The 15,630-nt window shown below is 32.4% G+C and overlaps 1 protein-coding gene across 8 annotated transcripts in view; it reads left to right on the forward strand.

Annotated features, from left to right (window-relative positions):
• The window catches only part of DIP2 (disco-interacting protein 2), a 189,237-nt gene that overhangs the window by 162,798 nt on the left and 10,809 nt on the right, over positions 1–15,630 (forward strand). For 7 of the 8 annotated variants that reach the window (XM_065367697.1, XM_065367698.1, XM_065367699.1 and 4 more), the window contains 9 exons: positions 7,318–7,446; positions 10,584–10,737; positions 10,849–11,021; positions 11,172–11,282; positions 11,404–11,727; positions 11,819–12,027; positions 12,101–12,328; positions 12,423–12,684; positions 12,829–13,063. In XM_065367697.1, the coding sequence (XP_065223769.1) occupies positions 7,318–7,446; positions 10,584–10,737; positions 10,849–11,021; positions 11,172–11,282; positions 11,404–11,727; positions 11,819–12,027; positions 12,101–12,328; positions 12,423–12,684; positions 12,829–13,063 (1,825 nt within the window). The remainder of the gene's footprint in view (positions 1–7,317; positions 7,447–10,583; positions 10,738–10,848; positions 11,022–11,171; positions 11,283–11,403; positions 11,728–11,818; positions 12,028–12,100; positions 12,329–12,422; positions 12,685–12,828; positions 13,064–15,630) is intronic. The other variant, XM_065367695.1, reaches the window with a different exon arrangement.

A 15,630-nucleotide genomic window follows, 5' to 3' on the forward strand; every position in this document is an offset into this window, starting at 1 on the left:
GTTTAAAGAGGGGTCAAATTTCGCAAATTTCATCTTTTTGGGCTAAATTTGCATAAAAAGCTATAAAATTGGTTTAAAAATGATTTTCAAGCAGTTTAACTAAATGCTCTAAGGGTGAGATGATTTTTAGATGCCAAAATTTTTAAAATTTTCATTTTTTGGGGGGTGGGGCATAAGGGGGGTGTGGAAAAATTCACCAAATATGGCCTTGTGATACATCAAAATATATGTTTTTTGGGCCGCAGAATTCGATTATGGCAATATTTTTCACATCACCCGGTCCCCGGACCCGCAGCTGCTGCTTTAAAGTTCAGTGAAAGTTCAAAAGTTCACAATTTTTCTGAACTTTTGCCCGAGAAAACTGATGGCTCAAATTGGTGCCAAATTATAGCATTTTTTGCGCTGAATTCGACTATATAGGTCTGCCGACCCTAAAGTGCTGCCAAAGCCCCGCCAGACCGGTTCAAAAGGGGAGTAAATTTGGTAAATTTCATGTTGAGCTTTTACTGAACTTTAAAGCAGCAGCTGCGGGTCCGGGGACCGGGTGATGTGAAAAATATTGCCATAATCGAATTCTGCGGCCCAAAAAACATATATTTTGATGTATCACAAGGCCATATTTGGTGAATTTTTCCACACCCCCCTTATGCCACACCCCCCAAAAAATGAAAATTTTGAAAAATTTTTGCATCAAAAATCATCTCACCCTTAGAGCATTTAGTTAAACTGCTTGAAAATCATTTTTAAACCGATTGTATAGCTTTTTATGCGAATTTAGCCCAAAAAGATGAAATTTGCGAAATTTGACCCCTCTTTAAACCAGTCTGGCGGGGCTTTGGCAACACTTTAGGGTCGGCAGACCTACATATTCGGATTCAGCGCGAAAAATTCTATAATTTGGCACTAATTTGAGCCATCAGTTTTCTCGGGCAAAAGTTCAGATAAATTGTGAACTTTTGAGCTTTCACTGAGCTTTAAAGCAGCAGCTGCGGATTGGCAGACCAAGTGCTTTTAAAATAGGGGTATGTATACTAACTTTTGAGACCAATCCCAGCTTTCAGTTATTTCAGGGCAATCGCAGTGGGTATAGCTCTTCTACTATTTCTGATTTTTTTATAAAAACTCGTTCTATTTTGGAATTTTTGAACTAAAATTTTCGATATTTTTATTTTTTCAATTTTTAAATCGTATTTGGGTTTAAATGATTATAAAAAACCCTCCAAAATGTTTAAATTCAGAGATACTCACGCACTTATTTATTTTGAATTCTTCTATTTTTCTTATGGCTGGATGGTGTTTCTATTCATTTTAACCCAATAATTTATTATTTATAAAAAATGAAAATGAAAATTGAATTAAGTATGGAATTTTGGGAACGTTCATATTTGTTCATAATTGAGATCCCTACTTTTTCAAAATCAAAAAAAAATAAAAATGTAAAAACGATCCATTGGTGTGGATTTTTTAAATATTTCATCAAAAAAAAATTCCAATCAAAATTTCAAAAACATTTTTTCTTCATTTTCATGTTTCCCTGTGAAATTATGCTAATCCGTAAGTTTCAAATCCTCCTCCTCCCTCTCTCGATGGCTTTCATTAGGAAAACACTTTAAAAACTCGTACATGATTTATAGCACATTTTTGAAATTTTTTGAGATCTGTTTATTTTTTTACGTTGTTGTTATCAAGGTCAGATGTGTATTTTACATAGATGAATTTTTCTGATCGTATGTTGGAATTCATACTTGATTACATAATACGTAGGATAGTACACCTGAAATTTAATTCTTTAGTTTTGAAAATTTGCTAATTCATTATAAAAATGCGATCAAGTACTGCGATGACCTGAAAGAATACCTAAGTCAAGTGCTTATGGATTCGATGGCGATCGAATCGATGGCTATTGTAAGATGATGACTACCACGATGACCGACCGACGTCGTCATCGTCTCGAGGAGGAAGAGCACGAGAGAAAGAGAGATAGTATGATGATAGAGAAGAGTTCTGTATGTACTTATACTTATACGTGCACGTATAGATACGCGTACATATAAAGTACCAACTAAAGAAGAAGGTCATATGGCTGGAGGAAATTCAAGGCCACCGACCCTACTGGAAAAAAAGAAGAAGGTGCGAAGGCGAAGGCGCGCGCGCTCCTCTTAGGCTCTTGGTTTGGTTCTCGAGTTGTTGAATCGTCCGACTGCGAGTCCAAGATGCAGCAGCCATCGACATCGAGGAACGCTACCAAACTAGTGAGCTGTGGCTCTGGATGGCGTGCTTTTGGTCGATAAGACTGCAGTATAGTCAAGTTAGCTATATAGAGGAACATATATGTATTTTATGGCGGAACATGGCAGTGGCTGATGCTGCAGAATGAGAGAGAGTGAGATGATGATATTCTTTTCATGAGACAAAAGAGCGGTGCTAGTTCGAGTATACTGGTTAGATTATACGTTGTTGTGTAGAAGAGAGGTAAAAAAGTCAAAGTAGAAAAAAATCATAGTCTGGCAGAATACGTGTGTATTTATGTATAGTACTCGTATGTTGGACGATGTGAGGACGGAGGCTGAGCTGCGTACGTGTGTTCTCCAGACCCATGAATATGTACGAAGAGCGCCCGAAGAAGCTGGATTTGGCCTCGAGCGAAGATTTTTTCGGGTGTTTTTTTTTCTGCTATGTGTTTCCTTTCGATATAGATTGAATCTTTTTTTTTTTTTTTTGGTATGTAGATATGTGTGGTGTTGTGGTATATAAATTGAGTAACTCGAGTAATGCGGTTATTGGTAGGTATGATTTTTTTTCAACTCGTAGATCGATGTGTTTATTGTATGGAAGCTAATTCCCGATTCCGCGATTCGATGGATATAGGATGGCAGGTGTAAATTAGTTACATGTTGCGGCAATTAGTTTTGGTGGTTTGAAGATGAGCGTGAATTTGAGAATTTTTTTTTTCGTCGAAATTTCGGACTCTTTGAAGTTGTTGTTTTGAAGAGATGTATGTGACATGTGTAAGGGTAAAAAAAACTTTATGGAGAGAATTGGCTGACGTATGTCAAGTTCCTGTCAAGGTCAAGCATGTTGTATGAATGGCGAGGCATCGGAATAGTGATGAACTTATGATATCGGTGTTAATTGGAATTGAAATCTTGGTAAGATTTACTCATACAACTATAAAATCAGAAATTCTTGGATTTCTTTCAAAAATGATTGTTTGCAAATTTTAATCGATTTCAGAGAATTCGACGAAAAAATTGAAGAGCAATCAAATCACAAAGCCTGAGATTTCCCCAAGGACAAAGCGTGTTCAGTTTTTCTCTGAGAGATGCTCCGTAGGTGGGGTTATTTTGAATCAAAACTGAGAAGTTCAAATTGAACTGAAGCTGGAAAAATTCAACTTGAATTACCCGACTTGAAAAGATTCAATTTTTAATTATTTTTTCATCGCAGAAAATTGAAACTAGAGATTTTTTGAATGGAAGAATGAGGGAGGGGGGGGTCAATTGAAAATTTGTTGATTGATATGAGGAAATGACTTATGTTTTCAAAGAAATTAGAGGGGGAAGGGAGGGGATGAATAATTCCAAATTCAGCAAAACTTGAATTTTTGGAATACAAAAGTTTTGAAACAGGTTTTTTTGGCAGGACCATCGAGAGCCGAAGTGGGGCAGGAGTAAATATCATTTGGTCGTATCTCTATGAACGATACTAGAGATTTTTTGAATTGGGAGGGGGGTGGGTGTCGATTGGAAATTTGTTGGGTGATATGAGGAAATTACGTATAAAAATTCTCATTTTCTTTTTTATTAGATTTTCTTGAGGGCTCAAGAAATGTAAATTTTTTTCATTTTAAAACGAAAAAATAATTTGACTGAGCAAAGCGAAGGTGAAAACTTTTGAAAATTTGTATTTCGAGAGGCATAAAAACGATGGTTATTTATGCAAGAAACTTATATTTTTCTGACTTTCAAAGTCTCCGAATTTGAACGATTTTTTAAAATGAAATTCGATTTTTAAAAGGATAAGAAAACAGATCCAAGCGAAGTGAGGGCAAAAGCATTCAAAAATTCGTATTTCAAGGGACTTAAAGATGATAAAATTTTAAAAGAAATTACATTTTTTCTGTTCAGTTATTTTCTATTTTTGAATGTAATTTTCTACTTTTAGGTAAGAGGAGGCGAATGAATCGTATTAATACCTACTATTTAGAAAAATTATGCGCGAAAAACGTACAAAATTTGGTTTTTCTGATTTGGTAGACACCATCGTTATATGGTAATTTTTGGTTAATTATGGTAAATTACAGTAATTTCCAGTAAATTATGGTTATTTTTGGTAAATTACTATAATTTTTCATTTTTGGTAAATTACCTACAATAACTTTTCATTTTTGGTAAATTATGGTAATTTTTCATTGTTGGTAAACACCGTCAACTACTGTAATTTTTCATTTTTGGTAAATTACTTACAGTAATTTTTCCTGTAATTTTTCATTTTTGGTAAATTACAATAATTTTTTTTTTGATAAATTACTGTAATTTTTCATTTTTAAGAAATTATCTGTTATTTTCCATTTTTGGTAAATTACAGTAATTTTTGATAAATTTTGGTAATGATTACAGTAATTTACCAAAAACTACCGTAGTTTACCAAAAATTACCGCAATTTACCAAACAATACCGTAATTGACCAAAAATAAAAAATTACTTACTGTAATTTTTCATTTTTGGTTAAATACGGTAATTTTTTACTTTTGATAAATTACTGTGATTTTTCATTTTTGGTAAATTACAATAATTTTTTTTTTTTGGTTAATTACTGTAATTTTTCATTTTTAAGAAATTATGTGTTATTTTCCATTTTTGGTAAATTACAGTAATTTTTTATTTTTGGTCAATTTTGGTTATATTTGGTATATTACAGTAATTTTTGATAAATTTTGGTAATAATTACAGTAATTTACCAAAAATTACCGTAGTTTACCGAAAATTACCGCAATTTACCAAAAAAATACCGTAATTGACCAAAAATAAAAAATTACTGTAATTTTTCATTTTTGGTCAATTACTGTAATTTTTAATTTTTGGTAAATTACTTACTGTAATTTTTCATTTTTGGTAAATTACTGTAATTTTTCATTTTTGGTAAATTACTGTAATTTTTCATTTTTGGTAAATTACTGTAATTTTTCATTTTTGGTAAATTACTGTAATTTTTCATTTTTGGTAAATTACAGTAATTTTTCATTTTTGGTAAATTACTGTAATTTTTCATTTTTGGTAAATTACTGTCATTTTTTATTTTTGGTAAGTTACTGTAATTTTTCTTTTTCATTTTTATTTTAGGAAATTATGGTTATTTCCCATTTTTGGTAAATTACGGTAATTTTTTATTTTTGGTAAAATTTGGTCATTTTTGGTAAATCACGGTAATTTTTGTTAAAATGAGGTAATTTTGCGTAAATTTTTGGTTTCTTTTATTAACTTTAAATTCCTAGAATTTTTCAGTAAATAATTTTTTGGGATGTGAAAACTTGAGGAAGAACCTGTTGAATTATCATCATTCTGACTTTTCAACAATTCTGTGGAGTCTCTATATTCTCGGGCGATATTTTCATCTTCTTCTCAGCTTCAAATTTTTTTCAATAGCTTGAAAATTGAGAAAAGCAGCTGTTCCCACCTTAATTTCGTCATGTTCAACATGAAACCTCGAAATTTTATTATTTTAGTAATCTTAGAAAATGTCGAAAGTGTTATTTTGGGATTCAATACATTTTCAGGGTAAGTATACTCTTTTAAGACAGATTTTTGAACGTCCTACCATAAAATTGGCAACAAGGGTTTCTAGGTTTTTGAGAAGCTTCTTGCCCTATTCTGTCAGGAAAAAAATTATCAACTGCAAAATCTCAATTTTTCGGTTCGAATGAAGATGTAATTTTTTTCGAATTCGTTGTTTATTTATCTAATTCCTACCAACTTTTCTACGAAAAATTGGATAATTTTTGTAGTAATATTGATGAAACTAAGTAGTTGCTTCTTCCCCTCTTTTATGCAGTTTAATATATTTCTAGAGACGAGAGCTTGAAATACGAATATTAGTATTTCGTTAATTTCGATATTAATGTATCGATATACTTGAATGGATTTTCCCTCGAATGTGTCAGTTGCAACGTTATAATCTGACTAATGGGAATTGCTGGCACGAACACCAGCATCATTTTATTCTACGTCCAAATAAGTACACAAAAAAACGTAATATTTAGTACGACGACAAGATTATCAAATAAGAGAATGAAAAAAATCCCCTCGCGTACGAATCCTCCCCCTTCTTCGCCTCCTGGTATAAAAATTCGAGTCGTCCTGCGAATATTATATAAGGGGATCTTTTGTTTTTACTTTCTCCCGAGGCCGTATACTTTCTCTGTCCTTTTTAATTATCGCCCGTTATTAAGATTAATGTATTCGTAATTTTTTTGCGCGTTATTTTCCGGGTTACATCTTAGTAATTGATTAACTGGATGCGGTGCAACAAATATCCACTCGTTGGGTTCGCCGTTGCATATATTAATCTGCATTCCCCCGGTCGTCTCCTGTCATCGTGTTTTGCCCAAAGGATAAAATGTGATGTTTTTTTTTCCTTCTCAGATACATCGTACAACATACAACATATTACGCGATGTACTCGCGAGCATGTGGTTTGTTCTCTTATAAATATTTTACTCTTGCCTGTCGCTTTGAAAATGTATGGTAGAGGTATAGCTAACGTAAGCTATGCAGAATATTCTTCTTCTATCGCTCTTTCGCTGCTGTGTAACTTCTCATATGCACATGTGTGCTGTGCGTTGTGTGTAGCTTTTAGTATGTATTTTTTTAAAAAAAAGCTACAGATGTGTGTGTGACGCTATCTGTTGCGTATATTTATGCGTGGCCAATTGGCTAGTGATGCTGGAGATTGACATGCATGATTATAAGGACGCTTTATTTTAGTACACATAGAATGTCGCTGTGCCCATGACGATGAAAAAAATTTTCACGCGGAGATATAATTTCTTTTTCTTTTTTTTCACGAGCTCACACATATACTAACTATAGTACTACATATTTAGCTATACGTATACTAAAAGACGAATGAGATGACGAGATGAGATTGAGAGATAATATTAAGATTGTTTTTTTTTTGTAGCGGCGAGATTGCTAGTTTTTTTTTGTTGTTCTCGTCGGCTCTTTTTAGTTTACTTTTTTATCTATATCCGATGTACGTATGTACGTAATTTTCAACGAGCTAATTTTTAATTGCGACTGGTGTGTTTTGCCATCACAGAAGTGAGACAAGAAGCGGTCCAGCAAGCGTTGGCCGCGATGCAGAATCAACCAAAGCCATCTCTTCCGATGCCATCGAAAAGGACCTCAGTTATGGCCAGAAGTCCGGATCGTGCCAGACATGGAAGTGGTAAATGCCCTCTGCTGGAGATATTGTTTGGATCGAGGATCCTTCCAGAATTTGAGGTGGAGGGAGAGTGAAAATATAAGAAGGAGTTTCTTGTAAAGGAGAAGTTATTTTTGGGTTATTGTGAAGTAGGGTCAATATTGATGGTCAAAAGTTGAACGATAAGTTTCTATTTTTCGAGCGTACTTTTTTGTTTGCCTTCAAAAGTTGGGGCAGAAATTATGGTCAAAAAATTGAATCTCGTCTCAAGAAAAATCGAATACAAGTGCAAATTTCCCCTTTAAGTTCAACTCATGGGTGAAGTTCATTCTGATCAGCGAGTATCTCTTTCGATCATTTCTTTGTTATTATAGGGAAAGAAAGAGAAAGAGATTGCACTTTCCAAAATATTAGATCTTTTTAGAAGAGAGAAAATGATTAAAATGATGAAAAATTGAAAAAAAGTTTTACGTGTGGAACTGTGGAATGTTTATGTTCAAAATTCTAAAGTAAAAGTTCTATAAATATTGAAAAAATGCAAAAATTTGAAAAATCTTTTTGAAAAATTGAAAAAATGGTACTCTTGACCTAAGATTTTGATACATTTGTTAAAATTCTAGAAAATTGGAACATTTTTCCAACAGAAATAAAATATGTGAAAACTCGAAAAACATTTGAAAAAATTTAAGGCATAAAAAATCTTATTTTTATCAACAATGTGGAAATGTGAAAATCTGTAATGTAATTTTCTTTAATACAAGTTTCAACCCTGCCCCCCCCCAACATGAGCTCCTATTGAAAAAATCCTATGACGTTATTACTGTTGATAATTCAGTAATTCATAACTAATATATTAAATTTTTAAAAAATCTTGAAAATTGGAAAATTATTCTTAAAAAAAACGAATTAAAAATTTGCAAAATCTAATGAAGTGAAAAGGGGAGACATATTGAAATTCAAAAAAAGCATTTGAATATTTAGAGTGGATTCAAGAAGGAGGGGAGGGCCGAAAAATCCTCCAAATATAGAGGAGTGCATCCTTTAATGGAGTAATGGGCTGCAGAATTAATTAAACGCAATGGAATATTTTGAACATATTTTTTGAATTTAAAAAGCATAAAGAATGGTTTTTTTCCGAAAAAACGAAAAAATAAAAAAAATTGAAAAGCAATAAACAAAAAAAAAGGTAAAAATTGTTTTTTTTTGCTCAGAAATGGAAAAAAAACAACAACATGAGAAATGTGTGAACATCGAAAAAAAGGTCAACAAATATTTTAGCATCATTTTGGACCTGAAAAATATGAAAAATTATCTCGTTTTACGATCGTTTTATAGAACGATGAAAAATTTATAAAAATTCAAGGTAAAAATAAAATTGAAAAAATGAATTCTATTGCTTAAAAAAACGTGAACCTGAAAAAATTTGAAAACATTTTCTAGAAATATTCGATTGAAACAATAGAGTAAAAAACGTCCAAAACAGGAAAAATATAACAAAATTGTTCTGGTTTATAAAACAGTGAAAAAATTGAAGCCATCTTTTAAAAAAATAATGAACCAAAAAAAAGTAAAATTTATTTTTTTTTCACCAAAAAGCCAGCTTGAAAAAAACTGGGAAAAATTCATAAGAAAAAATGAGAAATCTTACAAAAAAAAAACAATCTTAAATTGGTATATAATTTTTTGAACTTGGAAATTATAAACAAAAATCATTCTCCGGATGAAAAAATCGACGAAGTTCGAAAAAAAATCTAAAAAACAAAAACAAAAAATGCCAAAAAATTGTTGAAAAAATTTCCCAGTTTGACCTCAAAAACTTACATTTTTTGTCCCCCCCCCCTTGAATCGATTAAAAACGATTTCGAAACAATATTTTGTGTATCTAGTTGTGACCCTTCGGTAGATTTTTTGAAGTTGGGGTTCATTTTTTCCGCTTGAAAAGCCAAATTAAAGTAGAAAACCTCGAAAAACAAGTAAAAAATCGAAAATACCCCCCCCCCATTATTATCAAATAAAATGGAAAGAAAAATCTTTTTTTTTCATTAAAAAAGGTCAATTGAAAAAAATGGAAAAAATTGTTAAGAAAAAATTTGAAAAAAAAACATTGTAAAACCATCAAAAAATCCTTATATTTTGAACTTGAAAATATGAAAAAAATGCAAACCTCAAAAAACAAGTGACAGAATCAAAAATACCCCTTCCCCCATCATTATAAAATTTATAAAAAAGGAAATTATTTTTTCAGTAAAACTCTTGAGAAATTTGAAAAAAAAACATCAAAAAACAATCAGAAAAATACCTTAATTTTTGAACATGAAAAATATGAAAAAATTGCAAACCTCGAAAAACAAGTGAAAAATCGAAAATACCCCAAAAAATTATAATAAAATGAAAAAAAGAGAGAAAAATTATTTTTTCATTCAGAAAGGTTAATTGAAATAATTCTTAAGAAATTTGAAAAAAAAACATCAAAAAACCTTACTTTTTGAACTTGAAAAATAATTTTGAGATAAAATGTAAAAACAAAAAGAAAGTGAAAATTCTCCAAAATTTGTGAAAAAAAACAACAAATTTTTACCAAATTGTGCTACAAAGTTTACGTATGGTATGTGCTTTGGTTTTTACCCCCTCCCCCTCTTCCTCCATCAATTATATTGATATTGAGGTATTCTGAGGCTTCAGTGAATTTTTAAGTTGAAATTTCTGTTTTTTTTTTTTTCGTTTGAATAGTCAACTTTGAATTTAAAAAAACATCTAAAATTTTTTGAGAAATGATTGAAAAAAAACAACAAAAAGAAAATAAATTAATAATTGCCTATGTGGTATTTTTGTTATTCAACTTGAAAAACGTAAAAATCGTGCTGTTTAATATAATAACACTTTGAAAAAATTGTAAAATTTAGAATTTTTTAAAATATAAAAAAAGAATCAATGCAAAAATTATAAACATTATTTAATTTATTCGAGTACAATAATATGACGAGTATTTCACTGAAATTTGAAAAAATTGGTGTATTTTCTGGTATTGAAAAAAAAAAAAAAAGGTACTAAAAGATTAGAGTTTTATGTGGTGTCAGATCGCTTAAAGTATTCTGGAAGCATCTTAACGTATATTTTTATGTCAGACTGTTTTCTAATTGATTTTCTTCGATATTTTTCAGCTTCTAGTTCAGACGACGAGAGCGTCGGCGACAACAGTACGCCGGAACGCGATCGGATGCGAGCCATTTCCCATACGCCATCACAGTCAGATACCAGCAGTACCGGTTCGTCGAGAGATAACCATCGGCAACAGAATCAAAGGCAACAGATGAGGTAAGATGACCAGTGATCGCATCTTGTATACTACTCGTATTTATATACCTGGTACAGCTAGGGTACCTTAATCTGAATCTAACGCTGGAATTTCCTCGTTTATCGCCTCAGGTTACCAAATGGCGGCCCTAATCGAACAGGTTGGCAAAACGACGAACAGCCACCACGAATACAAGAACGAGTCAAAGACGAAGATTTACCATTACCACTGCCACCTAGAAATGTAATTAAACACGACGTCACAGACGCTCCTAATGACGTTTCGTCCACCAATTCCAGACCACGTAAGTGTATCTCGATCGTTATAATGGCTTAAAATACAAATAGAATCACGGTGGTAGTTTTTTGGACAGTGACGTACTGTACTCGTATTTTGGCTTCGAGCTTTTGTGACGTTTGCATCACTCACACGTCGACTAATTTGAATTTTGCAGCTATGCAACCGCCTGATGTTACTCACAATACGTATTCTATATTACCTAGAAGATCAGCACCGGCCGATCGGGTTAATCGTTTTAGTCAATCGAGATGCTCGTCCGACGATGGTAGGAATACGATCGACGATATTATATTGTTGTAATCACATAAGTCGAGCTGAACACCGCACTTGGCTTGAAATTTATCCAGTATATTTAGCACTGACGACGGTTTTTGTATTTTTCTTAGGCACTGGTACTGGAAGATGGAAAGTATCTGCTAAAATTCAACAATTGCTGAACACATTGAAGCGTCCGAAACGACGCCCGTTACCGGAATTCTACGAAGACGACGATATCGAACTGGAGATCGCGGCTAATCCGAAAGATCCTCACGCTCCGCATCCGGAAGGAGGCACCATGACTCCGGCTGTCGGAGAACCGCTCATTGTACCTTCGGGATTACCTCGTAATTTGGAAGCTGCCATACAAAGATACGGTTCGGCAACTTTCAAAGCTCCAGTCGGCACCGTTCTCGATCCAAATGGAAAGCTGAGCTTTACCTTAACTTATGGTAAGCGATCAATTGATCATACTCGACTAATGAGTCTATAATATGGATAATGCCGAGTTGATATGATAATTTTGGGTTTGTTTTTTCGCAGGTAAATTACTCAGTAGATCTCATAAAGTAGCTTACATGTTGCTCAATAAATCGTGGGGAGGTAAAGGAGGCGAATCGTGCCTAAAAAGTGGCGATCGAGTTGCTCTAGTCTATCCGAATAGTGATCCGATTAACTTTTTGTGCGCCTTTTACGGTTGCATGTTCGCTGGAATTGTACCAGTTCCTATCGAAGTACCGTTGACCCGAAGAGTAAGTCGAATACAGATTCTGAATGCTCTGGAATGAGACTCGTCGGTAATCTGAGTGTATTTTTTATGTGCAGGATGCCGGATCTCAGCAAATAGGTTTTTTACTCGGTAGCTGCAGCGTTTCAGTTGCGTTGACTAGTGAAGCCTGCTTGAAAGGATTACCCAAGACTACAACCGGCGAGGTGATCTCGTTTAAAGGATGGCCCAAGTTAACCTGGGTCGTAACCGAGCACCTACCTAGACCTCCTAAAGACTGGTCACCGATGCCGAAGCTGACTGATGATACTCCGGCCTACATCGAAGTGAGTATTGTACTGAAATCCCTTCAAAGTGTGGGCTTTATTGTACCTACGACGACGAATATTAATTTTGGATGGTGTATTTTTTTTTTGACAGTATTCGACCGATAAAGATGGCTCAGTGATGGGAGTGACGATTACAAGAACATCTATGCTGACGCATTGTCGAGCCATAACTCAAGCCTGTAACTATACCGAAGGTGAGAACATGGTTTGTGTTTTGGATTTCAAAAGAGAAACCGGCATGTGGCACAGCATCTTGGCCAGCGTACTGAACGGAATGCACGTTATATTCATACCGTACGCTTTGATGAAAGTGAACCCAGCTTCGTGGATGCAGATGATTACCAAGCATAAAGGTAAGATACTCGTGGAAACGTGGCATGGCAGCATGTGTGTGTAGAGAAGTACGAGTACGTACTTCCTACACGTATGTATTGTATGTACTATGTAGAGGTGCACCTGAGACTTGAGAGAGTAATTTTGTATGCGTGTTTTTGCAGCTACCGTTGCCGTGGTCAAGTCACGCGATCTGCATTGGGGACTATTGGCCACCAAAGATCATAAAGATATTACGCTGTCGTCGCTGCGATTGCTGCTGATCGGAGATGGAGCTAATCCGTGGTCGTTGTCGTCTTGTGATCAATTTCTTAGCGTGTTTCAACCCAAAGGTCTTCGACCGGATGCGGTATGCCCGTGCGCGTCGTCCAGCGAGTGCCTGACTGTTTCGATTCGCAGGTGAGGATTTTGTCGTTGATATGTGCGACTTTTGTGCTTCGAGATAGGAGTGGTTTGGGTTTTATTGATAGAAGATGCTGGAAGTTTGTAATTTTTTGGATTTTTTTCTCTGCGGTTTGATTAAATTTTTTAATTAGAGGACAAGGGGAGGGGACTTGAAATTTTGCTTGAAATCATTCGCGAAAGGTTTCATTATGCTGCATAAAAATATTTAAAGTGAAGTTGGGTGGAAAAAAATCACCCTATTTTTCTCAAAAGATAAGTTATTGAAATTAAATTAAAACTATTTAAAATGCTCAAAAATATTGAACTGGTGAAAAAAAGTCCTTTAATGCTGCAAAATGGTAAAAATCCATCAGAATCATTGAAAAATTACAAGAATTTCTGAAAAAAAAATGAAAAAATATATCTTTATAAGAAAATGCATCCCGGACTGGTAAAAAAGATGTCAAAAATTGTTTGAAAACTGATGAAATAAAATTCGTGGAAATTATCAAATTTTCGTATAAATTAATTCGAAAAAAAATCGTCGGAAGTAATGCTGAAGCAGTAAAAAAAAAAAAGAAGTAAACTTCATAAAATGAATAAGCTCTCCTGAAAGTTGTGAAAATGCAGCAAAAAAATTTCGTTGCAAAATTCATAAAAAAAAAAAAATGAAAAATTTTCAGAAGTGATAGATTTATTGAAAAAGCGTTGAAAATCATTGAAATGAATCCAAGTTTTGATAAATGTGATAAAAACGTTCGGAAATGTTTTCAAAAAACGGCATAAATTAATATACGAGTAAAAATTGATAAAACTACCTACGTAAATCGTTGAAAAAGATGTAAAATTTATACAAACGTTTGCAAAATTGTTTTAAAATCCCAAAAATTGACCAGGCCATTGAAATTGTTGGTTCAAAATTATTTAAAATTTGGGGAACATTTTGGAATAAATTTTGATTATTTAAGTTACTTTTTCAAAAAAAAAATGGGAAAAATTCAATTTGTCTAAATCTTATTGGCTGTATTTTTTCGAAAAAAAAAGTGTAAAATTGCCAAGAAGTCTCGTTTATAATTCACAGAAAATTGTAAAAAATTAGCCAAAGTTTCACTTTTTTGCCAAAAATTGATGAATTTACTCTCGTGTTCAATCAAATAAATCGTAAAGTTTCACCATTTTGTCAAAATTGTCGTAAAATCTCATTTTTTACTAAAAACTTGCTAAATTTTTTTTTTGCAAAAAATCCAAAAAGTTTGATTTTTTTTCTCAAAAATTGCCCCAAAATCTCGCTTTTTCGCCAGAAACTTGCAAAAAATCCTCAAAAAGTCTCGTTTTCTTTTTTTTGCCAAATAGTCGCAAAATAGTTTCACTTTTTTGAAAAGAAATAAGTGATTGTCAAAAAATCTTGCCTTTTTACGAAAATTGCAATAACCTCGATTGAGTTTCATTTTTAAATTTTAATAAGAACATTTTGCTTGGTTTCAAATTTCTTCAGCTGGCATTAAAATTCAATTGGAAAGTTCAGTTTTTTGAGGAATGATTTTTTTCTAATTTGAAATGTTTTGCTCACGTTTTGTAACTTAATTGGTTGGTTTTTGGTTTACTTACTTTTGAGGTCAACTACCAAAGTTATTTTTTTATTTATTTATTTTTTTTTGAGAAAATTCGGTAAGTGTGAGCTTTGTAAATTGAATGAATTGGTAATATGTAATTTAGTTTTATAAGTCTTGAAAATCGTGTAAAATTCGTTGAAATTCCTACCAAGTAATGATGAAATGTTCTGAAGAAAGTAAAAATTTATTAAGATACAAAAAAAATCAAAAGAACATTCAAATTTTAAAAATTGAACAGTTTTTTTACAAATTTTAAAAGTGGCTGAAACAACGTTTTAAAATCTATTGAAATAAAGTTCAATTTTTTTTGAAAATTGCATAATACTGTTTGAAAATTATAAAGAAGTTGTAAAAACCTCGCAATTACAAAATTTATTCAAAATTCCTCAAAATTAGTTTAAAATGTGGCAAAAAATAGTTGAAAAATTTGAAAAAATTGTATGTACTTAGGTATAATGTATCAAAAAAAAAAAAAAAAAAAAAAAAAGGACTGAGCATGATTTAAACATTGTTGAAATATCAATAAAATTGTAAAAAATTGCGTACAATTTTCATGTAAGTAGAAGTACTAAGTTGTTCCAATAAAGCTAAACTTTTGAAAAAAAAAAAAAAACTCAATTAAAAAAAAGTCTAAACCATCCTAAAAGTTGTAAAATACGAGTAGGGTTTAGAATGCTCAAAATAAGGTGTAAACAGTTGAAAAATGTTTTTTTTTTCCAAAATACCCAAACTTTTTTGAAAATCATTTTAAAATTGTGAAAGTATCTTCAAAATTATTTTAAATTCTAAAAAAATCATTCAAAATTCTCTATAATTGATAAGACCGTTTAAAACGCCATAAAAATTGACAAATGATCACATTTCAAACAAATCATTGTTCAATGTAACTGGAAAAGTGATTTAAAATGCCACTAAAAAATTGCAGAAATGCCTTCAAAATATCGTAAAAATTGTTGAAATAGAATTAAA

Source organism: Planococcus citri, chromosome 5 (assembly GCF_950023065.1).
Source record: "Planococcus citri chromosome 5, ihPlaCitr1.1, whole genome shotgun sequence".
NCBI lineage: Eukaryota > Metazoa > Arthropoda > Insecta > Hemiptera > Pseudococcidae > Planococcus > Planococcus citri.